Source organism: Triturus cristatus, chromosome 1_1 (assembly GCF_964204655.1).
Source record: "Triturus cristatus chromosome 1_1, aTriCri1.1, whole genome shotgun sequence".
NCBI lineage: Eukaryota > Metazoa > Chordata > Amphibia > Caudata > Salamandridae > Triturus > Triturus cristatus.
In genome coordinates this window covers 1,055,944,165-1,055,958,227 of record NC_140579.1, presented here as the reverse complement: position 1 = coordinate 1,055,958,227, position 14,063 = coordinate 1,055,944,165, and the positions used below count along the sequence as shown (strand labels likewise).

Below are 14,063 nucleotides of genomic sequence, written 5' to 3'. Positions count from 1 at the left end.
CGGAGTCTTGCCCAGGGACGTGAGCAAAATGGGTTCCTCAATTTCTTTCTTAGAGAGGGGGCAGTCTAGATCTTCCTGGGCTGCCGTCTCTAACTGGGGGAGACTGACGTGGCTCCGTCCAAGGAGAACACGGAGCGATGATTCAGGTGTCTGTGCAGCATACAGGTGCTGATAGTAGCTGGCGAACGTACTAGCCATCACTGAGGGGGCGTTGCATACCAAGCACTGATCGTCTACCACTTCCGGAATTATTCGGTTCGCCCTGGGGAAGGTAGCCAGCCTCTGTAAAATCGTGCCGTTTTTGTCTCCCCAACCATATACTCTTGCAACTGAGGACCTCCGAAGTAGCTTGGCCGCGTCTATAGATAGTTGTCTAATCTCGGACCGGAGAAGGGCTAATTGTCGGCTTTGGACCGCGTCGTCAAGCCGGGAAAGGGACTGCTCCAAACAAAGCACCTGCGCTTCTTTTGCAGTGATTTCCTGGTGTTGCTCCTGCCTCTGCTTTTTAAGTTGCCCTTTCGCGAACCCCCGAATGGTTGCTTTCCCGGCCTCCCATAGGGTCCCGGGGGAGGATACGGAGCCCTCGTTGGTGCGGAAGAAATGCTCGAGCTCCTTTCCTACCGCCTTCCGAAATTTTTTATCTTGGAGGAACCAAGCATTCATCCTCCACGTTTGACGGGCCGAGGGAGGGGGAGTCCCGGTACTGAGGAGTACCGGCGAGTGGTCTGAAATTCCCCTGGGTAGGATACGAGTATCTACAACTGTCAAGCAGTCGGTGGCAGGGAGAAAGATCATGTCCATGCGTGCCTGCGTGTGGTGGGCTGCGGAGGTGTGAGTAAAATGGGTGGCGCGTGGGTGCCACGTGCGCCACGCATCACAGAGGCCCAGTGATTCGGACCAAGACCTCAATTGTTTGGCTTGTACAATGCGGACAGCGGCGGGAGGGCCCGATGAGTCTACGGCCGGATTGGAGACCGCATTGAAATCGCCCCCCACAACCGTGACGCCCAGGGGGAGAGAGGTTAGGAGGGTGGAGGTCTGTGCCAGTGTAGAGGTAAGCAACGCGGGAGGCGAGTATAAGGGCATAAGATTGAGCGGAGAGCCGGCCAAAGAGCCGCATACCATCACATATGTGCCGTGAGGGTCGTGGATCACCCGGGAGAGAACGAAGGGTAAGCTGCGTCACATGAGGATGGCCACCCCCCGGGAACCCCTGGAGAAGCCGGAGTGCCACTCTCTGTCGTACCCATAATGGGCAAGGAAGGGGCAACAGTTACCCAATATGTGTGTCTCCTGGAGGGGAAGGATATTGATGTGGAGACGGTGCGCTTCAGCCTGTCCAGGAGACCATTAACGTTCCAGGACAGGACATGAAGGGAAGCCCTGTTCACGGTGTCGTCATTCATGGCGGGTGGAATCTGGGGCTAGGCCGTGCCGCTGCATAGAGCAATATGAGCGCAAGCTGGGGCCGATGCGTGTGCGGTTGGTCGCGCGCGTTATGAGCTATTGCTATCTCTGCAGAGAAGGCATATATCTGTCCGTGGAGGCTGAAACAGTAAAACAAATAAAAGAAAAACAACAAAGGAAGAACCCAATCCCCAACCAACCCCCAACCCCCTCCCCCCGCCCTACACTTTAAGAACGGAAGCATGTGTCGACCCCTTAATCAACTAAACCAAACTAAAACGCTCGGATCGGTGGCGTGGAGGACCCCTCCAGAAGCACGGATTAATTTGAGCCTCGGCATAAAGCAATAAAAAAGAGCATACTAGTCCATCAAAGTCTGATCCCCCTCCCCCCGATGAAGCGCCGCACCCCGATAGCGGTCCAGCATTCAGGCCTGTGTGCAAGGCAACTACAGGGTGGGAGTGCGAGAAAGGTCCGAGTCCACCTGGGCCCGCGGTGGGGATGGGCCCGTTAAGTCTTCTGTGGAGTGGCGCCTGCTTCGCGGCGGAGAGCCTGATTGACTGGAGGAGTCACGGTGGTCAGGGGCCACCCCACTGAGGGATCGGGATGTTGAAGCACGTAGTTGGCGCTCCTTACGGGACCTTGTGCGACGCCGCCGTTGGCGTCCCGGCGATCTTGGCCCCACAGGTTGCGGCCCCGTGTGTTCTGAGGAGTCCTCTTGCCGAGGGCGGAGGGGACGTTCCTCCGTCAGCCATACCCACGCCGCCTGGGGAGATTCGAAAAATTGAGTTTTGCCCTGAAAAATGACTCGAAGGCGTGCCGGGAATTGGTGCTGATATTGCATGTCCAGAGTACGCAGCTTCTTCTTAACCTCCGTGTAGGAGCGCCGGAGGTCCTGAACTTCCCTGGTGTAGTCTGGGAATACCATAATAACATGATTTTGGAACCTGAGGGGACCCTTCCCCTGGCCGCCCGTAGGATGGGATCACGGTCCTTGAAGTTGAGGATTTTGAGGATGATGGGGCGGGGCACCAGGAGGAGGCCTAGGCGCCAAGGACCTATGGGCCCTCTCTACAACAAATCAAGTCGACAGAGCCTCTCCCGGCACCCAGGATCGAAACCATTGTTCAACGAAAGTGGCTGCTTGCCCCGCTTCCACCCCCTCGGGAAACCCCACCAGGCGAAGGTTGTTGCGACGTGCGCGGTTCTCAGCATCCTCAGCACGCCTGTGGAGTTTCCCGGTTCGAGCACGAAGCTGGGCCAACTGATCCTTAAGTTGGGAGATGTCGTCCTCAGTTGTGGAGATGCGGGATTCGGCCTCTGTCAAACGGGCGGTGGTGTTGCGAAGGACCAGTCTGAGGAGGGTCACGTCCACCTTGATTTCCCCTATCTTGCCCTCTACGGACGCCTGGGAGGCACTGATGGCCTGAAGGATGGTGGCCAGGTCCTTGTCTTGAGGGGTGGGAGATCCCCCCGCCGCCCCCCCAGGAGGTGCCGACTCGGAAGTAGTAAACCGGTGCTTTTTGGTCTGTGTGGCAGACGGCGTTGGCTTGGGGCCCTTGTCCCTCCCCATGGCCCGGGGCCAGTCCCAATGTCACTGCGGCCACAAGAGTCCCTGATAGGATGAAAGATCAGTAAGGGGGAGGGGATCCAGGGACCTGCCGGCATGTGGAGTGTCCACGAGCCACACGAGGACCTCGCCAGAAGAAAGTGGTCCGTGGATACCGTCAACTGTAGGGGCAAGGCAACAGCAATGTAGATCCTGGCTCCCTGGGGTCCTGCGGCTCGGCGGAGCTCGGGGGAGTGACCCCAGACCCACGTCCGGACCCGGGTACCTCCGCTACCGTCCGTGGGGGTCCCTCGAGTGACCAGTCGATCCGGACGTTACCCACTCTACAGATAGTCGAAGGACGCCAAGACCCCCAATGCCACCCGGTATGATGGCCGAAAAGTCCCCCCTTCTAGGGCTCTACCCACCAAGGGACAGGCAAACCCGGACTGACCCCCCACTGCAGCCAGGGTCTGCCAACCGCCGCCTGGGAGCACCGGTGAGCGGGGGCCCAACGATGCCTCAAGATCAGGTGGGTAGGAGGGCCCACCCCATCAAGGCCCGCCCGCAAGGGAGCATCCGCCGCCACCCAGTAAGATGGCCGATTGTGCCCAGTTCAGGACAGACCCAGCCGCCACCACAGCTCCGTGCGCCGGCATGGAGCCAACAGTGCCAGTACAGAAGGGGGGTCTATGCTGCGGCCAGTCGCTGCCCGAGAGGCAGCCGATCTCTCCCCTCCGCCGTGAGATAAGGGGGGGTGAATATAGCATTCCTTGCCAGACACAGGGAGTAGCTATGGGGTGGGAGGGCACGCACCAACACCCGCGCCACTGCCCGGACCACTCACCGCACAAGTCCGCCAGCCGACTCCTCAGCCGCACTCCGCAGTAGACCTCCGCTTGCACAATGGCTCCTCTGGTGCGGCGCCGGCCGACGTGCCGACCGAGTTTCTTCCAGAGGCCCCACCTGCCGCAAGGCCACCGCTCCCCAGGGCCGCAGGTCAGCCAGCGCCACTCCTCTCAAGCACCGCAGTCAGCCGCCCGCAGCACCCGCCGTCACCTGGTCACACAGACAAGGGGGCTGCGAGCCCCTGCCCAGCCGAGAAAGGCGTCGAAGTCACAAGTTTCAATCAGGTGAGCCAACTAAGTTCTATATATGTTGAAGAGAAAAACTGAACAAATGGGTTCTTGTTGGACCCTCCAGCTCAAAGTTTCACAGAAGAGGCAAAAGAAGCAAGTAATAGTTGCCCAGCCGGATCACGCAGGAGTCTGTACAGGGGAACGCGGGGAGGCGGGGGCCCGAAACTCACCCCGCCGCCACCTCGTTGCTGACAGCCGGGCCCCCGGCTCGCCTCACACCACCAGAGGTATACCGCACTGCCCAGGAGCCGTCCACGTTGCCTCCGCTGCCCCTGCGCCAGCCGATGCACCAGCCGATCCCGATGTGGGGTCGCGAGGCACAGCTGGAAACGTCTTGACGTTCTTAATGTCGAATATACTCTTTCTGATATCAGTATCCTCAGATGAGAGGCTGTGTGAGTCACATACCCTTTGAACCTCTCTATCCTTCATGTATTTTGACATGGACAAAGTACCCATGTAAGATGCACCTTCATTTGTGCTGATGGTTGTGTAGGAGTTTCATCTTGTTTAAGTGTGATTTCCACAGGAAACGTCCTCCTTAATCTTGAGAATTGCCCAGGAGAGATCGACCTACTACCATTTCATCCATTAGCGGTGTGCAAATGTGCTTTGATGATGGTTAAAAACATCAGCAAGTATCACAGGTTTGTTTAAAAATATCACTGGTTATATTTGCTGTTTTTGTGAAGTGTTCTTGAAGTCAAGAGGCACTTCGGAGTACTGATAAAACATAGCATGCACAATGCTACATTTATAGGTCTCGCCTACCAGACAGCACAAGCTGTGTGGTTGTAAAAGACTTATTGTGAACAATGTAGAGTGGGTTTAAAGTCCATCTGTTGCTTTCCATTAGTTGGCTAATTGCCACTTTCATTTGCTTGCTTCTTAATGCAATTGCTTGACTTTCTCTTTTTGTGTTTGCCACTCCCCTGTAGAAAAGCCTCTTTATGATCATTTTGATTGGCTGACTTGTATCCTTCCACTACTCACATTTAAGGAACTACTTTTTTCTTTCCTATTGAGCACTCAGTGAGAGCACATGTGTTGTCTAGCTCTCTCCCGAGAGTGTTGTTTCTCCACTCAAATATCTGTCGCACTCTCTGTGTGGCTCACTACCCCTCCCAGCTTGTCTGTACAAGCTCAGCAGCAGGGGTATTTTGCTGGGGTATTGCTGAAGAGCAGAATCTCAGGGTTGGTTTTGTTTTATCTCCTGAATTCCACGTATTGCTTTGAAGCAGCACCTTTGACACTCAAAGGCTTTTATGGCGCTGAGGGAAAGGCCATCTTCTGCACTCACTCAGCTGGCATCCGAGGCAGAATGTGTACTTAGAATTAAGCTTCTTCCATGGATGTCAATTCACCAAAACGCAGGTGTAGAAGTGACTTAACATGGACTTTGACTTTCACTCACTCACTCACACATACATTCATACTTACAAACTCTTGCACGTAGGAAAGCACACAACATACATTTAAAAGCATTTTTTTACGAACCTCAACTGCAAGGGAATGTCACATTCCAACTAATTTTACTCAAATTTTAAAATACCAATAGTGAATAATGTAATATCATTCACTATTAGTGCAATTAAGAAATTACTGAAAATAAGGAGAGTGGAGCTCCAACCGACGTCCTTAAGTAGGAGCTGCCCCTGTCTCCCTGGCACTGATTTTTCTACCTATGAGGCTAGGGGTCGCAAAGGCAGTACAAGTGGTCGCAATAGGCAAGCTAGCGGATGCAGCAGTGACCCTTGACTACCCCAAATGACGTCCATGACTTCTCCTGGTAGTCCCTAAATCTGCTCCCAAGGGCACTGCAGAGTATCAAATGGCTAAATCTCATGGAAAGTAAATTAGGCCTTGCCTAGCATTTCCCTCAACATTCTGACACTTCGTTATTCTTTTAAAATTCTATTCCGTTTTTCCTGAATGAAAAGTATTTGAAAAATAAACCATGCCGTTTATAGAGATTGAAAACATTGAATTATTTGTACAGTTTTGGGATACCATCAGATACCTGTTTGCTTTTTGCTCCAGTATTTTGCAATGTGTTTTTCTTTTACTTTTTTAAACAATGCTTTAGACACAAACATTGGCAAAGTTACCACCATGGCATTATAAATGTGTTAGTTTAATGTGAATGGGTTTGTCTTTGAATTAGATCCATTCTAGGGGAAATCAAATTATATCAAAAACAATTAGTGTTCCACTGGCAAAAATGGCAAACAAATAGTAGTGCAAAAAACAAACCGCGCAACAAGTCCCTGATCATATGCACAAATTAATATGGTCTCAAAGAAATAACGGATTAAAAACACAAAATATTTTAATGTATCACAAATAATTCCCTTTGACATCATCTGTTATCCACGATATCAGCTTGATGGGTTTAAAATATAAATACCTTCAAGGGCGCATAGTGTCTTAGTCGATATCTGCATGACTTAATGTATGTTTCATTGGAAGACAGGTACTGTGTGTGTTCATGATTCAATATTTATAAATGCCCCATATTTTTTTTTAAATGTAGGTTTGTATATTGCTCAAAGCATTCAAATAGATGTAGGTGTATGTGTGGTTTAGATTTGAATGCATGTATTGTATACACATATTTATGTTACTATATCCAATGAAATAAAGATAGTCTCTCTGATTTAACTGTAAAATAGCCCCATTCCCATTAAAACGAGAGATATGGTAGGCCTGAGATATCACATCCTATGACTTATCTCTCCCTATAATTTTGGGTGACTTGTGCCCTGATAAACAGGATTAGAAACATGACTGTATTGTTTTCAAACATTCCGCTGTACTCAATAAAACTCTTTTCTCTCCAGTGACTTGTAACTATGGGAACGGAGGCTGTCAACACACCTGTGACGAAACGGAACAGGGCCCCAAGTGTGGGTGCCATGTGAAATTTGCACTGCATGCGGACGGGAAAACATGCACAGGTAGGTGAGAACCCAGCTCACTTTCATTTACAATGCAAAAATACTGTCTACTTCCTGTAATGCTCTATAGATGGGGTGCCAAAAAGTTATTTACTTAGGATTCGTCATTGGTAAACTCTCTGCTTTAGGCAAGTGTGTCTGGTCATTGGTGGTACACTGTCAGTTTCGAATAAAGTGTAACAGCAACAGAGAAACATGTATGAAAATGAAATGTGTGTTTTTGTATGTTGGACGCAAACACTGCTTTCTCTGTCGCATTGTCGACTTTAGCGCTACGCCATGGGAACAAGTTGATAATTATACTCACCCCGAGGCTCCAGACCTTACTACAAGGAATTAATATGTTTTAATATGCAAAATGAACTATGCACCCAATTAGGGAAGATTGGAAACTCGCTTTGGGGACTAGAAGTCTCAGAATGCACCATGATATAATATGCATCGAGCAAGGCCCACAAGGGTGCCGTGGAGTAAATAAATATGCCGGAAATCAAAGGCCAAAGCGAGTCGCATTTAATTTTGCTTAACCAGCCCAGAAGAAGAGGTGTCCTGCCTTGAAACGCGTCGGCTAACCTAACTTTCCTGAGAATCTATGTGAGTGGTGAAGTGTGGTACTGGATGCTGGGTGAACTGCTGTGTTCCCTCCTACGCTTGCTGGCAAATTGTTGGAACATATATATATATATATATATCAAGCACAAAAGTTCACCGCAGTCACAGTCGCTTGCCCTGGGTGCCTCCTCTTGCGGTGGTGAGCCGCATTTACGTGTAAACATAGTCGAAGACCAGAATTGTGTCAGCCGACACAAACAGGAGCACGCACAAGAGTTTGTGAAGAAATCTTCCTTTATTCATGTAGACCCCCCCCTCAGCGCTGACAGATGCGTTTCGCCACTCCGGCTTTGTCAATTTCAGTTTGTGTCTCAAAACACCACCATATTTATAGTGAAAAAAAGTGCAATAGAAAGTGGAAAACATAAAAGACGGCTTAGTTCATGCATAATGCTTTGTTTTTGTGTCAGCCATCTTCACGTTTTCTGTGGCATCATTTAAAATCAAAAAGGTTAATCGCTCGACAACATATATATTGTACCCTCATGAAATTGATAATCGTTACATCCAACCTTCATATCTATAAGGTATAATGTGTCAATTTCAAATCGTAAACGGCATTTACAGATTTCATCATTATAATACCGTAACTCGTATCTTATGAATATATGCATAACCCATAAGTGAAGCCCCGCATCACTTATCGTGCTTCATGAGTCAATTTCTTAATTATGGTTTAATCCTTTAGTTGGAATCACAACAATTATCACTTAGCTATGTTGCCCTGAATGGGCATTGACTTTTAGAAAGAAGAGGGTGATAAATTGCATAGAGGAGTGATCAGAGGCCAGATACGGACATGTCCGTGCTTAAATATCTACCTCACTGCCTAATAGGCATACAGTTCTACCAAAAAATGCACAGGGAGAGGTAAGTCAGATATTTTCATCAAGCCCAGAATCGGCTCCTTATACTGATATAGCATAAAAGACTATCATACAGGTAAAGGATACAAAAAACAACAACAAACAACAAGTAACTGCCAGCATTGTCTACCCTTTTCATGTCATAAATATACATTGTCAGACTTATCCAAGGTACATAGTACCTATTTGTTGTTATTGTCACATAGGCCTCTGAGGTCACCAAATTCTACATGTCATGAACTGTACATAACCATAAATGGGTCAGAGATGTGTGTACCCCACTATATCTTCCTCAAAAGATTAAAACCTTATTCCAAGTGAGCCCATAGCTCATCATCGTTGTTCAGACCCTGAGGACCCATAGTACCAAGCTTAATGATATATTTAGATTCTAATGAACGTAATCTCCTGACTCTATCTCCCCCTCTTTCGTTCTTAGGGATTTGATCAAAACAATAAAAAGTTAACAGGTCACGGTTGCTCTTGTGAACATCTTCAAAATGGAGAGCTACAGGGTAGTTATCTTTTTTAGCTATTGCTCGCATGTGCTCTAGCATACGCTTCTTAGCAGGATGTACAGTACTGCCAATGTACTTTTTGCTGGGGGCGAAGCACGTGCCCTTGGCGGTACCACGTTGTTGCCCGTATAGCTGCCCTGCGAAGATAAACATTTTATTTTCTAAGCAGAATGTTAACATTTCAAGAAGCATCTTATTGAGTTTTTTGAATTTCAGAGGACGCTTTTCCAAAAACCATTTAACAGAAGCAATTCCCTGGTTATGGTATATTTAGGTATACAAGCTAGTAATGTCCAGAGTGATCAGTAGCATATCAGGTTCCCAATTAACTCCTTCGATCAACCTCAGAAAGTTCTTTGTATCTTTGAAGTAAGAGCTAAGATTCTTTATCCAAGGTGCCAAAAAAGAATCCAAATAAATGGAACAGTTTTCAAGAAGGCTATTTATAGAGGCAACTCTGGGTCTTCCTGGAGGTCAATGAATGTCTTTATGCACCTTAGGAAGGTGATAAAATGTTGGTAACGTTAGGTACTCACAGAACAAAAAGTTAAATTCCTCAGTGTCCAACATTCCCTCATCCCTCCAGACTCGCAGGTGCTGATGAAAGGTCTCGATGCATGTAGAGTAGTCCTTTCTTGTCGTGGGTAGATAGCAGTCCCTGTCTTCCAGTTGGTTCATGGCTTCCCTGAGATATTGTTCTTTTGGAAAGACCACAATATTACCCCCTTTATCTGAGGGTTTCACTATCATTGAATCATCCTGTTTAAGACTTTGAATGGCCTGCCATTTTTTCTGCGAGATATTGAAATGTTTAATAGTATTTGTTTTATGTTGAAGATTCCTCAGGTCTTGAATGAAGGCATCATTAAAGACGTCTATAGAGTCATATGGCACCTGAGGACAAGTTCTTGATTTCTTTTTAAGTCCGCTATTCCCACTTGTCTGTTCAATTCCAGCTTATTGTGGGTTAGATCCAGCTCCTTTCAGATCATTTGGATCGTTCGTATATCCTGATGTTTCTAGCATCTGAAGCGTCATTAAAGTGTCCTGATCGTTGCCAGTGAGAATATCTGTATCACTGGTTACCCTTGTTGCCTCAGTATTTTTGCCTTTCCCAGGATGCATGAGATGTACATTCTGAAGTTTCAACTTTCTGATGAATAGCTAACTATAACTCGCACGCCCGCAATGCACTTCTGATGACGTTACATATTACATCACTCATGACATGGTCAGTGACATCACTCATGACATCACTGATGACATCACTGATGACATCACTGATGACATCATCCAATGAATGTGTGTTTTTCTGAAAATTACATACGTTTTATATATGTATATCTCAAGGTTGATGGAAGAATAAATCGGTATATAAGTGTCTAAATGGATGATTTGTTTTTGAAAAATTTATTGTATAACTGACTGATTAAGTGTATCTTAGTGAATACATGGCTTAGTGAGTAATGTTTAAATATGTAAATATCTGTATCAGTCTCTCACTTTGTATATAAGTGGCTGCATGGGTTGGTGAGTAGCTACATGAGTGTCTATATAGGTTATTAGTTGTTTTTTTGAGTATCAGTATGAGTGTCTGAGTGTCTGTATGATTCGGTGGGGGGTATTACGTAGTGCATAGGTGCATGAATGAGTGACTCGCTGTATGTGTTGAAGACAGCATGTGTGCAGGACTGTATGGGTGGATGAGTGTGTGCATGGGTGTGTTAGTGAGTGAATGACTGTCTCAATAGTGTCTTTATGAGTAACTACATATGTTTTAAACTAGTATATGTGACTATTGGTGTATATAAGTGAGTATATGTGAGAGTGAGAGATTGGAAGAGTTTATGTATGAATAAGTATGTGTTTCTATAAGTGATTGTTTAAAAGACTAAGTATGTGTAAGTTTCTGTAGAAGTAAGTGTGGTGGTGTGTGTATAACTGTGTATGCAAGTAAATGGATGTTTGATCCTTTATTAGCATGAGTGACTATGTGTGTGAGTAACTCTATGGATGAGTGGCGTTGTGTATAGGTGTATGAGTACATATGATGAGTGAGTACATGTATGAGTGACTGTATAGGACTGTTGGTGAATGAGTGGATGTGTATGTGGATCTTAGAATTACTGAATAGGTTGTTGGAACTGGTATTGGTATGTCCATTGTTTTGAAAATTTTAGTTTCTATTTTTGAATGTGTGTATCTAAGGTTATATTAGGGGGAGAGGAGGTCTGCCACTCTATCACAAGGATAATGTCATCAGTGATGTCATTTGAAATGTCATGAGTGATGTCATGAGTGATGTCACTGACCATGTCATGAGTGATGTAATATGTGACGTCATCAGCAGTGCATTGCGGGTGCGCGAGTTATAGTTAGCTGAACTAACTATAACGGGGGAATTTCAATGGTTTTGTACGAGTGAAAAGTCCAGCTAACTATAACGCCCCTGAAACCTATGTTTTTTTTCAGTGAATTTCTAAGGTTTTTTAAATGCTAATTCCTAACTATAAGGTGCCTGAAACCTATGTTTTTTTCAGTGAATTTCAAAGGTTTTTTAAATGCTAATTTCAAACTATGCCTACAGAGATAGGACGTGAAGAAAGAAGAAAAAACGCACAGAAAGAAAATAAAGAAATGCAGAAAGAAGCAACAGAAGTCCTCAAAGACGAAGAAAAGTGCAGGAAGAAGGATAACGTGTAGAAAGAACAAACAGAAGAGCAGAACGAAGCCTTGTTGCAAAATCATCCTGTACCCACAACTTTTTCAGACGGATACTGGTGGTAACTGAGTCTGACTAACCAGTCCTAGAGCCAGTGCTATGTTAAAAGACACTCAGAATACAGTGTAAACACCTACATACGCTAGGGAACACTATGCGTTGGGGTCCCCCTGTGATTAGCATGACCTCCTCTGTAAGCCCCTAGTATATAATAGGGCAGGGGATTAAAACCACCTCTTAAAACGCGCCACAGGGCGTGTTTGCACACGTCACCTCAGGCCCCGTCCCCTCCCTTCCCCACTGTGTAAACACGCCCTGTGGCCGTTTTAAGTTGGGAGATTAAGTCCCCTTGAATCCTGAGGGTCCCTAGGGTCCAACTAGACCACTAGGTACCTCCTGTAAGCGCCACAGAGCTGCGTTGCAGAGAGATGTAAAAAGGGGCACGGCCTAGACCACCTCTCTGCAACGCAGCGCAGTGGCGCTTACTGGAAGCACCTGGTGGGCTAGTTGGCCCCCAGGGTCCCTCAGGATTGAAGGGGAATTATTTTCCCAACTTAAAACGCGCCACAGGGCGTGTTTGCACACGTTAACTCAGGCCCCGACCCCTCCCTTCACCACTGTGTAAACACGCCCTGTGGCCATTTTTAGTTGGGAGATTAAGTTCATTTGAATCCTGAGGGTCAAACTAGCCCACTAGGTACCTCCAGTAAGCGCCACAGAGCTGCGTTGCAGAGAGGTGTAAAAAGTGGCATGGCCTGGACCACCTCTCTGCAACGCAGCTCAGTGGCGCTTACTGGAAGCACCTGGTGGGCTAGTTAGCCCCCAGGGTCCCTCAGGATTGAAGGGGAATTATTTCCCCAACTTAAAACGCGCCATAGGGCGTGTTTGCACACGTCACCTCAGGCCCCGTCCCCTCCCTTCCCCACTGTGTAAACACGCCCTGTGGCCGTTTTAAGTTGGGAGATTAAGTCCCCTTGAATCCTGAGGGTCCCTTGGGGCAAAATAGCCCACTAGGTACGTCCAGTAAGCGCCATTGCAGAGAGGTGTAAAAAGGGGCACGGCCTGCACCACCTCTCTGCAATGCAGAGCAGTGGCGCTTACTGGAAGCACCTGATGGGCTAGTTGGCCCCCAGGGTCCCTCAGGATTGAAAGGGAATTATTTCCCCAACTTAAAACGCGCCACAGGGCGTGTTTGCACACGTCACCTCAGGCCCCAACCCCTCCCTTCACCACTGTGTAAACGCGCCCTGTGGCCATTCTAAGTTGAGAGATTAAGTCCCCTTGAATCCTAAGGGTCCCTAGGGTAAAACTAGCCCACTAGGTACCTCCAGTAAGTGCCACAGAGCTGCGTTGCATAGAGGTGTAAAAAGGGGCGTGGCCTCAGAACACCTGTCTGCAACGCAGCTCCCGGGCGCATACTGGAGATACCTGTTGGGCTAGTTGGCCCTCAGGGACCCTCAGTATTGAAGGGGAATTAATTTCCCAACTTACAACTGGCCAGGGGGCGCGTTTGCAGAGTGCTGCAAGGAGGGGGCATGGCCTCCGGCGCGATGCCTGTCTTTTATTTATTTTATTTTTTGAAGAAGGAGGGCTGTGTGGCCCTCCTTCTTTTTTTAATTTATTGGCCCTGGGGACCCCATCCCCCAGGGCCTGCACCCTAATTTCTCTTGTTGAAAAAAATAAATTTGGAAGGGGACCGCGTGGCCCCCCTCCCAAGGCCTTAATCAGCCCCGGGGACCGCAACCCCCGGGTCATGGCCTTTTTTAAAACAAAATTCTTTAGGAGGGGGGCTGCGTTGCCCCCCTCCTCAGGCCACTTATGGCCCCGGGGACCCCATCCCCCGGGACCGGCCTTTGTTTTTTATTATTTAAAAAAATATATATTTATAGAAACACCTAGGACATGCTGGACAAACCGTATGTACCTATCACCATGACGATTTGCGTAATATTCATTAAAAGGCGACTATGCATACAATGAATCCACGTGGAATGTATTTACACCGCTAGTGAAGCTCTGACGTGTCTGACGTCCTACCGTGCCTAATCCCGGCGCCCACGCCGGTGGGTACTCTCCAAGTAGACACCCTTGTCGTTTATTTATACAAACATGGATAGCTATTGACGGGCACATTTAATACACACGCACACCAAGCCATTCAAAGGGGATTCGACAAAAATTCGACCAAACTATGCAAGAAACCCCCCTCACGGTTAATGAAACACACATCCACCGCTGGATGTGTAATACTTTTTATTTATTTATTTTGAAGGTTTTATATAGCGCGAACAAG

General features: G+C 47.6%; 1 protein-coding gene across 1 annotated transcript in view; it reads left to right on the top strand.

Moving 5' to 3' along the window:
• The window catches only part of SCUBE3 (signal peptide, CUB domain and EGF like domain containing 3), a 1,455,403-nt gene that overhangs the window by 778,210 nt on the left and 663,130 nt on the right, over positions 1 to 14,063 (top strand). Inside the window, exon 5 of the mRNA XM_085651134.1 lies at positions 6,936 to 7,052. Coding sequence (XP_085507260.1) covers positions 6,936 to 7,052 — 117 coding nt within the window. The remainder of the gene's footprint in view (positions 1 to 6,935; positions 7,053 to 14,063) is intronic.